Source organism: Eleginops maclovinus, chromosome 1, assembly GCF_036324505.1.
Source record: "Eleginops maclovinus isolate JMC-PN-2008 ecotype Puerto Natales chromosome 1, JC_Emac_rtc_rv5, whole genome shotgun sequence".
Classification (NCBI taxonomy): Eukaryota; Metazoa; Chordata; class Actinopteri; order Perciformes; family Eleginopidae; genus Eleginops; species Eleginops maclovinus.
In genome coordinates, this window is record NC_086349.1 from 4,299,968 (window position 1) to 4,318,948 (window position 18,981).

The 18,981-nt window shown below is 43.0% G+C and overlaps 1 protein-coding gene across 1 annotated transcript; it reads left to right on the plus strand.

Moving 5' to 3' along the window:
• Positions 1-1,532: 1,532 nt before the first annotated feature.
• LOC134874315 (ladderlectin-like) lies at positions 1,533-3,111 on the plus strand. The gene is made up of 4 exons (XM_063898391.1): positions 1,533-1,779; positions 1,901-2,035; positions 2,606-2,717; positions 2,817-3,111. The coding sequence occupies exons 1-4, from the start codon at positions 1,675-1,677 to the stop codon at positions 2,882-2,884; spliced, it is 420 nt and encodes a 139-aa protein (XP_063754461.1). The 5' UTR covers positions 1,533-1,674; the 3' UTR covers positions 2,885-3,111.
• Positions 3,112-18,981: the final 15,870 nt, after the last annotated feature.

Sequence of the window (18,981 nt, forward strand, 5' to 3'; positions counted from 1 at the left end):
CGTATTCACAAATGTGAAACTGACATGACACAGGGGGTGAATCATTTTCTAAATGAAACAGGAAACTGGTGTGACAGATCGTGACATGTCCCCAGAGTCAGAACTCAACATGGAGAAGCAGCGTTCAGTTATTATGTTCCAAATATCTGGAACAAACTCACAGAAACCTGCAGGTCCGCTCCAACTCTCACATCTTTAATTGATCTTTAATGATTTGATTAAATCAACTATTTATATCGTATATATAAAGGGTTGAAAGAGTTCTGTAATTTGGGCATAGGAAAGACGTAGCGCTGTCAAACAACCCGTCACAGCAGTGTTTCTCCGGCTAGCTCTGTCCAATCACAAACAAGGAGTGTTCTTCCTAAAGGAATACCCTTTCCGTAACCTTTGAAATGTTTTAGTGTTTTTTGAAATCTTGTGTTTTATGGAATGCCGTTTCGACTTGCCCTTTAGGGCCGCCGTGTTTTTTAAAAACTATATTTAGTAGTCATTTTAGTATGTGCTTCTGTTGCAATAGCACTTTAATTGTCATGTTGCAATAAGATATCTAAATAAACATGCCTTACCTTGCCATGCACAGTTTAATTTACTGTAGCTACAGCAACACACTGAAGCGTCAGTAATTGTTTTTTTTAACATTTCTTATAAAACAATCTAATATTGAATCAAGGGTTTGTCAATATGTATTTAGCAATATTAAATGACATACAAGTGTACGTGTATACCATCTAGATGAGCTATATAAAGAACCCTAACCCTTCCACGACTATCACGACTCACCTTCTGCAGCTGCAAGAACTACTTCATCTGATCATCACAGCAAGGTAAGGGTTAAGGTCTTTGGTTTGTTTTAAAAATAATAACTGTCAAAACTTAAATATAGCCCTTGTGTACAATATGTGAAGGAAAACATTCTAATTGACCTTCATGAAGTGGGTCCAGTGCAAGGGAACACTGCTCATGAAAGTAAAATTTACTCCATGGTACTTTAGTAATTCTAACATTTTTTATTTAACATTTTGTATCCTAACACAGATGGCATCAGTTGTCTACTGCATCGTGCTCCTCTGTTTGACCAGTGGACCGTGGATGGAGGCAGATGTAAGTAATATGTGTTATGCTTGATACGGATAATACATTAGTGCATTAAAATAATAGACTATTTTAATTAATATCATTGTTCCGTCACATTTAACATTATCTTTTTCAAACATAACCACAGGAGGTTTCACAGATGAAGTCTCTTATTTGATAATGAGATAAGATAAAGGGATTTAATAATAAGTAAAAGCGATGGAGACTCTAGTTTGATAAGAATGTGTATAGCCAACTGAAGATCCATATCAGAGACACCAAAGCTCAAGAAAACAGTTACTTTAGGGAGTATTAGCAAATAATGAATTAGAAACACTATTTCCAAAGCAAAGCTTCGAGCGATGTGTGCTGTGGCTCAACTATGAATCATACCCTGTTCATTCCAAATAATATGTTCTCTACATCCACAGGCACAAGGTGAGGAAAATGGTCGGTGGTTCTTTTAAGAACGGAGTCAAAATACATCATCCAACACTCTCTGACTGCAGCCAAATGAAGATGGCACCCTCATGGACAGCATCTGTATACTGCATTCACTGCTTCTGTTGCTCTCTCAATTAACTAAGTCTTTCTTATATGACAATTGTAGATTGCGGTAACATCTGCCGCCATGGTTGGACTCAGTTTGGCTCCCGCTGTTTCATCTACAGGAATCAGGCACAGGACTGGGCTACAGCTGAGGTACTGAAATGTAACAACAGTGCAGGAACTGGAACACCTAATGTTTGGGATATTCTCTAAAACAGATTTTCAAACAACATTGTTATTCTGTCTGTACTTTGACTCTGTTTCCCCACCATAGACGAAATGCGTTGCCCTCAAAGGGAATCTGGCTTCTATCCGATCGACCACCGAATACAACTTCATCAGACAGTTGGTGAAAAAAGCAACAGGCAGAGATGTAAACATCTGGGTTGGAGGCTATGATGCGGTCCGGGTGAGTGATTTACTGTATCTCTTATTATTTAGGTGCATCAAAGATATAAGGACTACAAGATACAACAACAATGTTATTCACTCCAATCTCTACTGGTTTATATATTTAAATAAACAATGGATTGAAATGGCTGCCTGAACATTTGACTACCACACTGAGATCTTTTACTTAATTGTGCTGGTAAACTCCATTCTAAGAAATAATTTTACATTATGAAGCTTAAAAAAACAAAAACAATGAACTACCACTGCTGATAATAATGTGGGGGTATGTCCCTTGCCGTTTAATACCCCTTGACGTTTGAATGTAACTTGTCGATTGATTAAAGTCTCTCTGAACATTGTTTTCTTGGCTTGCACTTCATAGACCAGGTGGAAAAGCCAATACACTGGTCTGAGTTTCCATCAGTAAAATACATTGTACCAAATCCAATTAGTGCTTTTTCTTTTGGGATTTTTTACCCTGGGGTTGTCATCTCAGGCTACAGACTGCCCTATCTTGTCCTTCAGTTTTTGCAGCCTGAGAGGAAGACATCAGTCAGACAATGACTTTTAATTTCATTTCTCTCAGGAGGGTGTGTGGATGTGGAGCGATGGCTCTATGTTTACCTTCAGTAACTGGTCCAGAGGGGAGCCAAACAACGCTGGAGGAAAGGAACACTGTATGGAGATTAACTATGCAGGTAAAAAATAAACAATTACGTTACAATACATCCAGGCTTGTGTTGTTTTTTTTATTCATCATTGAAATATATCACGTTGAATTTTGATGTTTTTTAAAGGTTCAAAGGTCAACGACATAGGTTGTCTCGACAGTCAACCTTATGTCTGTTCCTACTCTATGGAATGATGATGTCACATCTTCAGTCTGGATGCCACTTCTACCAGGATGTCCGGCATCGATGACATCACTGTTTTGGAGATTTATTCGATTTAATGTTTAATCAATAAACTGATTCACCCTGCTAAGCAATATTTCGGTTTAACACCAGTCTGTCCGGAACATGTATTTCTCTCTCTGTACTGTGATACTAAAGCTGACCAGCAATCCAATCAATTAAAGCACAACTAAAAGCACAGTGCTTCTTTATTCCACGTCTTCTACATGTTTCGTAAACTGGGGATGGTACTGTCATTTAATCCTCTTCTCATATTGTTCATTTCCACTCACTACTTTGAGGAACATTGTAGTCTACTTATTTCACAGCTTGGTTCAATACTTGATTGTTATTGGTCAAATTCAAAATGTAATGAGTGATATTTTTGTACAAGAGAACATTGCTAAGATGGCTCTGATTATACTGAAGGACCACGTCCAAACATTCCAATATGCAGAAAAAAGTCCAGTCAATTTAATGTCAGCTGAGGCAACAAAAGCTATTAACCTTTTCCAATATCTCATCACTATAAACATAATGCAATATTTTGGAATATCCATGTTTGTATATGTGGAGAAAACAATATTTTGCTCGTGAGCACAAAAGCCATTGCGGGCATTCGTTTTTTCTTCATCAGAAAGCGAATAATTCTGATGGCACTAATATCTTTTTTAATTGAAATATAGATGTCTTTCTTAACTCTTAGTTGAGGATATCTCTGGCCTAATGGATAGCGACGTAATCCTCCATATCATTTCATGCTAAATCACCTCTCCCATTTAAATCGTTATGCTTGAAGTTATGATTATTAGCTATATAACCAAAGCAACCATGAAACAAAACTTTAGCTGCCTTTTCAGTTTAATATTTCATAATCATCCTTGGGTTCAATTTGAATGCGAGTATAGCCTAGATCGAGATATCTTATGCCCTGTTGCTTGAAGCATATACCTTTGACCTCCGGCATTGCTATCCCTTCATTGATCACCTCACGTTTGGATAGAAAGTCCATGTTTTGAGAAATGTTTCCATTTTCGCGATCAAGATCAAATAGGAAGAGAGGCGGCAGAACAAGCACACACTCTACCGGTGGGCTATCGCACGCCCCCCTCATTGAAGAAGAGGTACTGTTTGCCTCACTGTGTTTTTTTTCGCTGCGGTTCTGTGTCAGATCAGCAAGACTAAATAGATTCTGCGGATGCGCTTAACCCTGGTGGATTGCGCAATCTGAGGAGAGGCACAAAAACCTACTTGTGCCCCCATTTTTTTTCTGTGCCACAAATTTTTTTTAATTTAGGTGCACGAGTGCTCCTTGAAAAAAGTTAGCGTAGAGCCCTGGTCAGAGGCATTTTGGCGCCGGTTTTGGAGAGGCTAAACTATTTGAAGTTTGTTGCATCGCGAAGTGCGCATGTGTGTCAACGTCCCCGGATAGAAAGCGCAACTTCGCGCAATTTCCATCATCACATCAACCTGTTGTAGCCTTTTACTGTCTATGGTTGTAGCAGCAGAATGAAGAAAGCAATTCTGAAAAGGAATTCAGAGGTAAGGCTTTTGCCATAAACTTGCCATTTTTGTTAAACATAATTAGCACTACAGCACTTTATACAAGTCAACCAGTGGTAGGTTTTCTGGTTAATTGCTATCTGACATCGGATAAAGTAAGTCTAAAGGTTTTTTTGGGGGGTACAAATAGCATACACTGCTATTTGCACCAGACGGGGTACCAATAGAACACATTGCTGAGTGCACCGGGGTACGAATAGCATTCACTTCTATTTGCACCAGGGTACAAATAGCATACAGTGCTAATTGTACCAGGGGTGCAAATAGCCTTACCCTAAAAATAACGTGAGGTAAAACACTGAACAGCTGAATGTACAGGTAGGCTGTGGCTCAGTGCGTTGTTCTTCGGATCAGGGGAGCACTAATTCCAACCCCACTGAAGTTGGTATGTCGTTGTGTTCCTGGAAAAGACACTTCACCCCAAAATTGCTCCTGTGGGGTTGTCCAGTGTTGAGTAGATGTAAGTCGCTTTGGATAAAAGTGTCTTACGAGGGGCATTTATTGTAATGTGATATAGGCAGATATGAGTAAAGATATTAAAATATATAGATGTATATGTGTGAGTGAATATCTTATCTACATACAGTGCAGGTGGTTTGAACCTTGTTAACTTGGTTAATCCTTCACTGAGAAACCTGATGGAAGCCTGCACGTAGTGGCGAGAAAAGATGACAGGACAGAGGGTGTCGTATTCGTATTCTGTACAAACTGTAAAGTCCACTGAGACAAATGTAAAATGTGTGAAATTGGGCTATATAAATAAAGTTTGATTGATTGATTGAGAGGAGAAGCAGATGAAGATTGCAGCCTGACAGGTCTGAGTAGAATAACGGTGCTGCTTTTTCCCACCAACCTGGCATACCTGATTTAAGTATCATAAGTTAGATGAGATACCAACTTGGTCATAAAAACTTCGACAAGAACATCCAATCGAACATAACCTCTCACAACCTCATATAAGCTTGCTTTTTGTTTATACTTGTATACACGCCTCCCCTTTTTAAAACTGCATGTGGTTCTGATTTCCTTATCTCCGTTTCACAACGTACTCATCTAACATTGAACCAGTGGTTAATAGGCCCTGGTTTGGGAGCTCATCGCCTCAGTTGCAAAGAAACATTTGGAATTCCCCTGGCTCTGGCAGCAGCAGCTGTGTTTATGACCATCACATGGATATATTACAGTATTGCTATGCATGTGGTTCAACATTATAAAAAAATTGTATATTCAACACAGACAAACAAATAACAACCAACAAAGAAAAAGGTAAAGTCAGCTGTAGTTTCACATTTGAAAGTATTTCTCCCTCTCTGGCTAACTCACTACACTAGGTGGAGCCAAACCACCAGTGAATGTGATGTTGCCTCTGAATACAAGAACTAGGTATCTGCCCTGTACATTAAAAATACAGTCACTGTGGTAAGAATAGTGCTGAGATTTCTTTCTGAACTTAAAAAAAAAGTCAAGCAAAATATACACATTTTTCTTAAATAGCTTTCTCAGACTGAGAAAGTATCACATATTTCCTCAATGGAAAACAATGTTACTAATGTCCATTCAGTCTGCCTGGTTTCATCTCTGCTAGAGACTTTGGTGATCCAGCTAAAGAGTTACAATAAACTTGCTGCAAAACTTATTACACTACCTTTTGCCTTTAGCAAGTAATTGAGGCTAACCTGCCCACACATAACAATGCGCTTCATCTAAAAAACATGGTTGCGTCATAATGGATTACATTTCCTTACAGTGATATAAAATAATGAGCAGATGTTCGCTCACTGAATTTGCATTACCCTGAACACAGGTGTTCCATAAGGCTGTGTGCTGGGTCCTCTTCTATACTCCCCTCCTTAACTGAAGAACTCTCCTGGGAGCCCATCTGTCTCCTCACATCCTGGTGATCTTCTACCACTGCACCATTGAGAGCATCCTCATCATCTGCATCACGGTCTGGTACGGCAACTGCACTGCTGCAGACCGGAAAACAGCTTCTGACTCTGAACAATGACAGAAAAAACCTCAGCTGATAAAAACATTTTCTATTTTAGTTTAATACATAGGCCTACAGTTAAGTTCAACCACACTGTTTTATGGACAAACCCAATAAGCTCTGTTTTAGTTTACTACAGTATATGGATGAAAAACAACAACAGCATGTAATTGTGTTGTCCATCCATCCGTCTTCTCCCGCTTATCCGTCAGGGACGCGGAGGTAACAGCTCCAGCAGAGAGCCCCAAACTTCTGACTGGGGGATAACAAGGCACTCCCAGGCCAGCGAAGAGATATAAATCCCTCCACCTGGTCCTAGGTCTACCCAGTACCGGTTCACCCAATACGGACACTACGCACGTTGCGTAGGGCCCTGCAAACTCATAGAGGCCCCGTGGGGGGAAAAAAAACAAAACGTGACGAAGTGACCGTCCGTCGCGCTGCTCGCGCACGTCAGATTGCCAGTGATGCATGTGCATCAACGGCATCAGCAAGATGAAGCGGAGTTATCCCTCGGGGAGTGAAAGGAGAAAAAAGAAAGTGCATGAAAATGAACAGCAGCAACAGCAGTCAGGTAACTCTCCTCTCCGGGTGGGAGAGTGGGAGGGACGGGGCTAGTCCGTGTTTGACCTACATCACAGGGCGGTGAGCCCTGGGTGAATCCCGGACGGTCTCCGTGTGCGTCTTGCTAGCTTCTGTAATTTAAGTGTTATATCAATCGCTCTGAGTGTAGTTACAACTGCACTTATACAAAATGGAAAGTAATGGATAAATATTTACAAAGATTCAATTTTGTTTGCTTTGATAGCCCACAGGCAAATATAGATGCAGATATATTAGTGAATAAATAAAACTCGTGAAATATTATGACAATGGTGCTAAATAATAATCTAAATCACCTACATTTTAAGTATATGAAGGTAAAACAAGTGCAGTCAATTTGATGGAGCTGAATTAATGGTAGCCTGATCTTTATTTTACAGGTGCTATGTCAGGGTGCGAACTGGAGGGGAGCAGGGGGAGCTATAGCTCCCCTAGTGGTGACATGAGCTCCCCTGGGAACATGGTTTGCGAAATTTTAGGGGAGCTCTCTAAAATATTGATATGATGACCAAATAAATGCCATTTTGGGTAATGTTTTTTTCAAAGGTGTAAAATAAGTGAAATAAAATTCTATTCATAGTTGTCAGGCTGTATGACGTCAAAATGCCCAGTTGGCGGGCAAGAAAGGCATTCGATAGCTGTCTAGTTCTACCACCGGAATTTACCTAGGATCACTGATTACCTTTCATTCAAAATCAATGAATATCTCTACCTTAATGTGTTCTGACTGAGTAATACAATGCAAGACAGTTGTTGTTCGGTTGGTTGTTCAAATCGGCGAGGAGACAAGCCAGGACTAGGCATATCAGCAGCAGGAAAAAAAACAGGTTGTGGTTACAGTCAATAAGACGTGACCCCTGCCTTCGGAGATGCCATCAAAGTTTGGCAGCCCTCAAAGTATACACGTGAATAGTTGAATTTGCAAATAATTATTTTCTTACAAATCAGCCCTCTGTCTCAAAACAAGCTTCAGCAGCTAACTGGTAAAGTGTAGGCTGAACTAGGTTAGCCTACTGTTATCCTGGGAAAGCATAGCATCCTCTGAGCTAGATAACTCTCACCCTCAATTTGCGATATTCAGCCAGTCTATGAAACTACACGATTCATAACACGGTGACGGTGGTTTAAGTATTTTAATTACATAAGGTGAACAACTTACCATTTGATAAAACGATCACTGCAAAGACACATACTTTGAGGGTTGTTTTGACTTTGGAAGCTTTTCTGGGGTAGGAGCATCGTCTGAGTTTTCTTTATCTGCTGGTAGCCTATGCGATAAAAACATCGTCCGGACTTGTCTCTTAGCCGATTTGAACAATCAACCGAGCAACAACTGTCTTGCATTGTACTACCTTATTCAGACAATGTTAAGCAAAGAGATATTAAGTGATTTTGAATGAAAGGTAATCGGTTCGTTAATTCCAGTGGCTGACAGCTGTGGAAAGCTTTTCTTGCACTCCAACGTGCATTCTGACGTCACGTGAAAACTATCAATTTAGAGTTTATGATTCATGAAAAAAGTGTCGCCTGCTTGCCGCTGTTTGCAGCTCCGCCCACTACCAATTCACTCACGTGATCGTTTATTTACTGTAGCACTACATGTTTACAAGGTATTGTTGCTGCTGCTGACAGTATGTTGAAAAGAAAAAAACAACAACTTACACTGGGCAATTTCTTTAAAAAGACTGCCAAACAACTTGATAAAGAAGACCAAACGAATGTAGCTGGTGGAAGCACATCCTTTGTGACTGCTGTTACAACAGTACCGAGAGAGGAGGGAGCTAATGTCAGTGCTGCTAGTGCTAACTTGACAGTTAAAGATAACTTGTGTGCTGAAGAGACACAAGAAGATGAGCCAAGAGAAGAGGCTTCTAACGTGATGACTACAATTACCATAGTAGAGGTCGAAGGAGATATGGAAGAAGATGATGATGTTGCTGATGACCACCCCACTTGTGCTTCCTCTTCCTCCCTGCCTGCTGCTCGAGATCGGGGGGGTGAAGTTGCTGCGGTGGTCCGGCGGCTGCCGGATGGCTGGACCAGCCAACAGTGGAGTGAGTGGATCACACGCCTCCCATGGCTATTCTCCAAGGATGGATCCATAGGCTGTACTCTCTGCAGGGATGCTAAAAGCCTTCTCCTCAGTACTGATAAAGGTGGAGTGCACTTATCAGAAGAATGGATGAACGGGGACGTATCCAGTAAAACTAAGAACAACTTGCGTAAGAAAATCTACAAGCATCGGGATAGTGTGGCGCACAACAGGGCAGTTGAACTGGCAGAAACAAGAAAACAAGCAATACTGCCGAACCAGATTCTCGCAATCAACGGAAAGTTGCTGGAGGAAACGTCCAATGCTTTCCGATCTGCGTATATGATAGCAAAGGAAAGGATGGCATTTAAAAAACTCCCACCTGTCATGCAGCTTCAAGAGATCAATGGGGCAAAGGTAGGCGCTGTACACAGATCCGACAAATCCTGTGCTGAGATTATTGGCCACATTGCACTCGAAATGCAGAAAAAGTTTGTATGTAATGTTAAAAAGGCCCAGTCAAAAATAAGCATCACTATTGATGAGAGCACTGTGCACGGACGTGCATATATGATTGTATATGTGAGATGTGACGTGTGATGTGAGGGAGATGTGGATAATGTGTTTTTAGGCCTCAAAGAGTTAGTCGAGGGCACAGACGCCGAGTCCATCTACAACAGCCTGAGAGAGGCTCTACGTGTTGCAGGTTTTGATGACAAGTTTTTGTCTAACAATCTCATCAGCATAGCCACTGACGGCGCGTCTGTCCTCACTGGCAAAAACAGTGGGGTCATTGCTCGCCTAAAACAGGACTTCCCCAAAATCCAGTCTATACATTGTCTTTGTCACCGGCTAGAATTGGCAGTCCATGACTCTCTTAAACTTGTTGCTGGATGTAACCACTTCGAAATTTTTGTTTCAAAGTTGTACAGTTTGTACAATCAGTCCGCAAAGAATGCGAGACTCCTGGAGGAGGCAGCAGCGGAGTTGAATATGCAGCTTTTAAAAATCGGGCAGATTTTTAGCATCAGGTGGGTGTCAAGCAGTTTTAGAACTGTTAAGGCCGTCTGGAACAACTACCCTGCTTTAGCAAGACACTTCAAAATCGCAAGTGAGGATCCATCTCGTAATGACACGGAAAGGAAGAAATTCCTAGGGCTCCATAAACAACTCTCAAACGCTGGATTTGTAGCCGATCTGGCTTGCATGAAAGACATGCTTCGTGAGCTTCAGGCCCTGTCACTAAGGTTGCAGCAAAGAGACATCGACATAGTGAGCGCGAATTGTCAGATTCAGCAGTGCATCGATGTACTTTCTGCTTTGAAAGAGTGTGGAGGTAAATCAGCACAGAAGGCCGAGGACCGCATAACACAAAGACTGTTCAAAGGTGTGGAGCTAGTGGAGTGCAGCGGCAAAATTAAAAGGGGTCAGTTCTACCAGTCTGTGATCGACAATCTTAAGAAGCGAATGCCAGAGTCAGATCTTGTCAATATGCTCAAACCCCTCAACAAGCGCTTTTGGCCACAGGACCGCAACGCACTTATAATGTATGGGGAAAAAGAAATACGGGCCCTTGCGAAAGAACTCGGTGAATCTACTAGTGAAGCAGTACAGGAGCTTCGCGACTGGAAGTTACAAGATGCTGCACCTGCACCAGGCAAAACGCTGGAGAAACTGTCCATTGCAAGCAGAACTTACCTGCCCACTTCATCGGAGTGCGAGAGGGGCTTTTCAGCTATGAATGACACGGACAGTAAGACTCGCAATAGACTGTGTGAAGCCAGCACCTCCTCACTACTTTTCGTGGACCTTAATGGACCTCCACTGGAGAGATTCGATCCAACGCCCTTCATCACATCTTGGCTGAAGTCGGGTCATCGTCTGTCCACATCATGGGCTAGTGGACCTAGAGCAAAAGCAACTGAGCCCAGACCGCTGTGGTCGCTTTTGTGTTAGGTAAGACCCGCTTAACTGAATTTTGCTGTGTTGAAAAAAATGCCAAAAATACCATGCAGCGTCTAATATCTCTCTCTCTCTCTCTCTCTCTCTCTCTCTCTCTCTCTCTCTCTCTCTCTCTCTCTCTCTCTCTCTCCCGCAAGTGGCTCCACGGACCATCAGCATCTCTTCCACCATGCAGCGTCTTGTCATCTGTCTGCTCTCTCCCTCTATGTGCATCGTTGCGTATTGTTGTATTGTTAATATTAATATATGTTCATGGTTGGTGCTGCGCTACCGCACCTATCGCGTGTGTTCGGCTATAGGCTAAAGCCCATGACATGTGAAATGTAGCCTATGTATTTTTAGTTATTTTAAATTGACTTAGGCTAATTAAACAGTCAAACGTTACATTGGTGGTCCGTGGATTATTTATTATCAAGTTGATTGAAGTTTGCGTAGCCCATACATGCTCGGTAAATCTGTTTCTGTTTCATGTAAATGTAGACCTTTGGCACCCCGTGTGCAACGGATTTTCTATTTAATAGGCCTATGTCACAGATCAGAATCCCCCCCCCCCCCTCAAAAAAAAAAAAAAAAAAAAATCCAGCTCCCCCGGACACCGTGGTATAGTTCGCACACTGGCTATGCTCCTAACAAGCAGCACAGAGTCCAGTCAGTCAGCCAGAGGAGGGACAGACCCAGATAAGACAGGCACAGATGAGCCACCTTCTACCAGCAGCAGCACAGGTCCAGTACAGCCACCGTTAAGTACGTGTGTACAGCAAGCATCAGAAGCTAGCTCAGACCCTAAAGCAACAGTTTCTGCTCCATCAAATGATCCAGCAGACTGGCCCCAAGTCTTAACGGACTGTATGCGGACTGAGTTAGTGCGCAGAGGTCCATTCAAGCCAGGAGTGGATTTTTCTTACCCCAAAGACAAGTCCAGAAGAGGGTTCCATCCAGGATTATTACAGAGAAGGCTGTCAAATGGTGAAAAGATTACCAGGAGCTGGCTTTCATGCTCAGTGAAAAACAACGCTGTGTATTGTTTTTGCTGTAAACTCTTTTCCACAAAATAATAGGAGAAGGTGTTAATGACTGGTCAAATATCAACGCCATTCTGAAGCAGCATGAGGGCAGTCCTGAACACACAAGCAATATGATTAAGTGGAGAGAAGTTGATCTGCGCTTAAGTCGTGGAAAAACACTTGACCACATAGAAATGACAGCTTTGGAGGCTGAAAGAAAGAGATGGCGAGATGTCCTTACACGCCTCATAAATATCACACAGTCTCTAGCTGAAAGAAACCTAGCATTCAGAGGTTCATCAGATAAGCTCTTCCAACCAGATAACGGAAACTTTCTAGAAGCGGTTGAATTATTAGCTCAATTTGACCCTGTTTTGGAAAACCATGTCAGCAGAATTAAAGACGGAGAGACACATGCTCATGACCTTAGTAAGGACATACAGAATGAACTCATACAGCTTGTGAGTGACAGGATTCTCACAACTATTGTGACTCAAGTGAGAGACTCAAAATACTTCTCCATTATCTTAGACTGTACACCTGACATTAGTCACCAGGAGCAGATGTCCATTATCCTCAGAAGTGTGGCTTTAAAGGGACAGCCAGAGATAAAGGAGCACTTCCTCGGCTTTGTGAATGTTGAGGCTACAACTGGCTTAAGTCTGTCTACAGTCATGTTGGACAAGCTGACTGAGCTGAAAATTCCATTTGACAATTGCAGAGGGCAAGCCTATGACAATGGGGCTAATATGAAAGGTAAACACCAAGGAGTACAAGCCAGACAGTTGAGAATGAATCCCAGAGCTGTGTTTGTTCCATGTGGTGCACACACATTAAACCTCGTCATTGCAGATGCTGCCAAATCCTCCAAAGATGCTGTTGTTTTTTTTTGGCTATGTATAAAAGCTGTTCACCTTTTTTTCTGCTGGCACACAAAGGTGGAATATCTTGAAACAACATGTGAACATAACAGTGAAGTCATGGACTGACACAAGATGGGAGAGCAGGCTTCAAAGTGTCCATGCAGTTAGGTATCAGGCCTCTGAGATTCAAGAAGCCTTACTGGAAGCCAGACAGAAGATTAATGATCCTGTGGCGAAAGTGGAGGCACAGTCACTTGCAGAGGAAGTTGGTTCTTACCGCTTCTTGATTTGCTGTGTAGTGTGGTGTGAGATACTGTCAAGAACAAATACAGTGAACAAGCTCCTCCAATCTGCTTCAATGCAGCTTGACGTAGCTGTGCAGTTCATCTCAAATGCAAAAGCCTCTCTCACTCAATACCGGGACACTGGATTCTCTGACCTTCAACCAAGACTGTGACATCAGTGGAGTTGATCTGGCAAACGAAATCAAGAATTTACCTGACCTACCATCAGCTAATATGACTGCCTTTGAGCTGCTTTCTTTCCTTTGTGAGAAAAATGTGGAGGAACTCTATCCTAACCTTTGGATAGCCCTGAGAATTGCTGTCACTCCTGTGACAGTTGCCTCAGCTGAGAGGAGCTTCAGCAAGTTAAACATGATCAAAAACTATCTGAGATCTTCCATGTCCCAGAAACGTCTGAGTGGTTTGGCCATCATGAGCATCAACCATGATGTTGGGAAGCAAATATCATATGATGACATTATTGATGATTTTGCATCAAGAAAGTGCAGAAAGGGACACTTTTAATGGTGAGTAATTTGTTACACATTTACTTCGATTTGATTTGGTCTGATTTGGTCTGCATTTATTTTGAGTTAGACTAACAGATGGCGACACTAGTGCAATAGGTTTAAAGGGGGGATGAGTGGAAGCACTGGGTGTCAGGTGCGACTGTTCAGTTAAGAGGGCCCCTTAGCAGAATTTTGCCTAGGGCCCCATGAAGGTCTGAACCGGCTCTGGGTCTTCCCCTCGGTCTCTTCCTTGCTGGACGTGCCTGGAACACCTCCCACTTCTCACCTTATCCCTAAGGGAGATGCCAGCCACCCTGCAGAGAAATTTCAGCCGCTTGTATCCACAATCTCGTTCTTTCAGTCATGACCCATCTTTCATGACCATAGGTGAGGGTAGGAACCAAAATGGCCCGGTAGACAGAGAGCTTTGCCTTCTGGCTCAGCTCTCTTTTGGTCACAACGGTGCGGTAAAGTGACTGCAGTACCGCTCCCACTGCTCCGATTCTCCGGCCCATCTCGCGCTCCATTGTTCCCTCACTCGAGAACAAGACCCCGAGATACTTGAACTCCTTCACTTGGGGTAAGGCCTCATTCCCTACGTGGAATGGACAGTCCATCGGTCTCCTGCTGAGAACCATGGCCTCAGATTTGGAGGGGCTGATCCTCATCCCAGCCGCTTCACACTCGGCCGCGAACCGATCCAGTGAGTGCTGAAGGTCACAGACCGATGAAGGCATTAGGACCACATCATCTGCATAAAGCAGTGGTGCAATCCTTAGCCCACCGAACTGCAGACCCATTCCCGCACGACTACGCCCCCTGAGGACCCGGTCATACGCCTTCTCCAAATCTACAAAAGACATGTAGACCGGATGAGCGTACTCCCAGGCCCCCTCCAGGATCCTTGCGAGAGTGAAAAGCTGGTCCGTCGTTCCATGACCAGGACGAAATCCGTATTGTTCCTCTTCAATCTGAGGTTCGACAATCAGCCGGACCCTTCTTTCCAGCACCTTAGAGTAAACTTTCCCGGGGAGGCTGAGTAATGTGATACCTCTGTAATTGGCACACACCCTCTGATCCCCCTTTTTAAAAAGAGGAACCACCACCCCGGTCTGCCACTCCTTCGGTACTGTTTCCGACTTCCACGCAATGTTGATGAGAAGTGTCAACCATGACAGTCCCTCAACACCCAGAGCCTTCAGCATTTCTGGGCGGATCTCATCCACCCCCGGGGCTTTGCCACTGTGGAGCTGTTTGACTACCTCAGTGACTTCCCCCCGTGAGATTGGAGTTGATCCCCTTTCATACTCCAGCTCCGCCTCTAACATAGAGGGCGGAAATGTCGGATTCAGGAGATCCTCAAAGTGTTCCTTCCACCGCCCTAACACACTATCAGTTGAGGTCAATAGCGTCCCATCCTTACTGTACAGAGCTTGGATGGTTCCCTGCTTCCCCCTCCTGAGGTGTCGGACGGTTTTCCAGAACAACTTTGGTGCCGACCGAAAGTCCTTCTCTATGGCTTCTCCGAACTTCTTCCACACCTGCTGCTTTGCCTTGGCCATGACTGAGGCTGCTGCCCTTCAGGCCTATCGATACGTTGCAACTGCATCAGGAGGACACAGGGATAACATATCCCAGAAGGCCTCCTTCAGTTGGACGGCTTCCCTGACCATCGGTGTCCATCAGGAGGTTCGAGGGTTACCGCCCCTTGAGGCACCTAAGACCTTGAGACCACAGCTCCCCGCCGCAGCTTTGGCAATAGAGGCTTTGACACCGCCCACTCTGGTTCAATGTCCCCAGCCTCCACAGAGATTCCTGAAAAGCTCCGCCGGAGGTGTGAGTTGAAGGCCTCCTGGACTTGGGATTCCTCCAGACGTTCCCAGTTCACCCACACTACACGTTCGGGCTTACCAGGTCTGTCCAGAGGCTTCTCCTGCCACTCGACCCAACTCACCACCAGATGGTGATCAGTTGACAACTCTGCCCCTCTCTTCACCCTAGGGTCCTCTGGTACCACGTACACTTATGAGCATCCTTATGTTCGAACATGGTGTTTGTTATGGCCAATCCACGACTACCACAGAAGTCTAGTAACAAACCACCACTCCGGTTCAGATCGGGGGGGCCGTTCCTCCCAATCACGCCCCTCCAAGTGTCTCCATCATTGCCTAGGTGTGCGTTGAAGTCTCCCAGCAAGGCTAAGGAGTCCCCTTCAGGAGCCCCATCTTTTCAGGGTCTCCAAGAAGGCCGAATACTCTGCACACACAACAGTCAGAGTTTTCCCCCCCATGACCCGCAGGCGTAGGGAAGCGACCCTCTCGTCCACTGGGGTAAACTCCAACAAAGCGGCACTCAACCGGGGGCTTGTGAGTATCCCCACACCCGCTCGGCGCCTCACACCTTGGGCAACTCCGGAGAAGAATAGAGTCCAACCCTTATCAAGAACTAAGGTTCCAGAGCCTATGCTGTGCGTAGAGGTGAGCCCCACCAGATCCAACTGGTAACGCTCCACCTCCCGCACAAGCTCCGGCTCCTTCCCCCCCAGAGAGGTGACGTTCCACGTCCCCAAAGCCAGCTTCTGCGGCCCGGTTCTGGTCCGTCGAGACCCTCTGCTTTCACTGCCACGCTTCTGGCAGCGCAACCGACCCCATCGTTGTTTCCCATAAGTGGTGGGCACACGGGCCGGGAAGCGGAGGTGTTGCCCACGTTCCTTTTTCTGGCTGTGCCCGGCCGGGCTCCGTGGCAAGCCTGGCCACCAGACGCTCGCCAACAAGTCATCCTTCTGGGCCTGGCTCCAGAAGGGGACCGCGGACTTCCTCCGGGCCGGGTACCCTCGCTTTCAAGTTTGTTTTTCATGAGGTCTTTTGAAGTCTTTGAATTCTAGATTCATAAAGTGAAATATTTTAAGATGATTATGGCATACAGCTCAGGAAAATCACAAATCCTTTATCTCAAAATAGTATAATATTACACCAATCAAAAAAGGATTTATAATACTGGAATTTTGACCTTCTGAAAAGTATGTTCATTTCTGTCACAGGTGTCAAACCACACATACAGCCAAATTTGACCTCAAGTGGGCCGTACCAGTAAAATCATAGCATAACAATAACCTGTAATAACTCCGAAATGTTTCCCTTTCTTTTGGTGCAAAAAAGTAAATTTCTGTAAAAGTTCACATTAAATAAACTATGTTTTTACAAAACATTATGAAAAATCTGAATGCAGATCAGAGTGTACAAAAGGTACTGGAACTGAGCAATATAGTATTTCACATTATGATCAAAACAACTTGTCAAGATATAGAAATGATTTTACATTCATTTCCACATCTGTGTATTAATGCTGACACACCACCATACAAACTAAAAAGGAAACCATTAAGGAAGAAGGTTAAATAAATGTAAATGTACAAAATGTTTACTTACAAAATACATCAAAGTTGTGAATATTGCAGTTAATTTCTTCTCTGTCATTTTTAAACTTTGCAAATTCCTCCCACGGGCCGGATTAATGTACTCAATACTTGGTCAGGGCTCATTTTGCATGAAAAATGCAACAATTTGACGTGGTGTGGAGGCAATATATTCCACGATATTCAAATGATTTTTAGATGTTTCATTTGTTTTGTATTCATTTATTTAACAGGGACCATGCACATTAATAAGCATTTCTGCAAATGTGCCAAGAGCCAATTTTCCATCTGAAGTCCTTGGACAGATGTTGTAAGTCACCCTAAATACAAATTCCATTTAAAATAACAAGTAAATACAATCAGTAAAAACATGCAGCATACAATAAATGCAAATAAAACAATTCATACATATTACACAAGGCAGTGCAGACAGACTGAGGGTTGTGCAGTGGATTGTATTGACAGAGCTGATTCCTCACTAACCATGTTTTATATGGGATTTAAATAAGCTGAGTGTATTCTGTTCTCTGATTGGTGCTGGGATTGAGTTCCATTGATGAGCAGCTTTAACAGAACATGTAGATTGACTGATATAACTTTGACCTGAGTGGAAAATACAATCTCCTCTCGCTGCACCTCTTGTTAGTGTATTTACAGTTGTCCGTATGATGGTAAGCGGTCTGAGCGAAGGTGCGGTAAGGCTGTGGATTATCTTGAGCAGAAGGCAAGCTTTTGCATATTTACTGATGTTTTCCCAGCTCAACAAGTTGTATATTTTCAGTATTGGGCAGTGATGAGAATAAACAGATTTCTAGTCAAGTGTTTGAAGTGTTTGTTTGTACAATGTGACCAGTTTGTTTAACAGTACGTGATATGAGAGGGAACTCTGTTGACGTGATCTTTGGTAAATCTTGAATTTGACCCTATTGTGACACCACCTGTACCCTCTTCGCTGACACAAAACCTGCATACTAATATACACCTGAACATGAGCAGGAGAGGACTCTTTAAAGTAGAGACACTACATACTGATATACACCTGAACATCAGCACGAGAGGACTCTTTAAAGTAGAGACACTCCACACTGATATACATCTGAACATCAGCAGGAGAGGACTCTTTAAAGTAGAGACACTCCATACTGATATACACCTGAACATCAGCAGGAGAGGACTCTTTAAAGTAGAGACACTCCATACTGATATACACCTGAACATCAGCAGGAGAGGACTCTTTAAAGTAGAGACACTACATACTGATATACACCTGAACATCAGCAGGAGAGGACTCTTTAAAGTAGAGACACTCCATACTGATATACAGTATCTTATCTTGGTCCTATTTGAATGTGGACAGCTCTCTCTGGTGGAATTAAAGTAAACAGCAGTACAAATCTGAGGTTTCTGTGAAATAACTCAGTTTGAATAATATAGTGTATGTGCAATGGTATTACTGTAGTTCATTGTTTTTATCATATATTAGGATTGGGGGTATCTGCTCTATAATGTGCAATACCATAATATGGGTTGGCAGGGTTACTGAAGAGGTGTAGTCTGTTATAATTAGTTACCTATAAAAAAGAAAGAAATCAGTAACCTAAATGAATTGAAATACAAAAGTAGTGTAATCTGATTACTGATTTGCATCACATGCAATGCATATAAAATCAGGAGAAAAAATAAATATTCATGACTTATTGTTATTTGTTGAAATGTGTTATTATAGACAACAGATTTGAGATTATCTGACTTGAGAAGAGAAGAAAGAACAATATTTAGGATAAAATAAATAGGTCATCATTTTGGTAATAGCCCGGAAAACCAAGTTGTTGTTTTTTTAATGT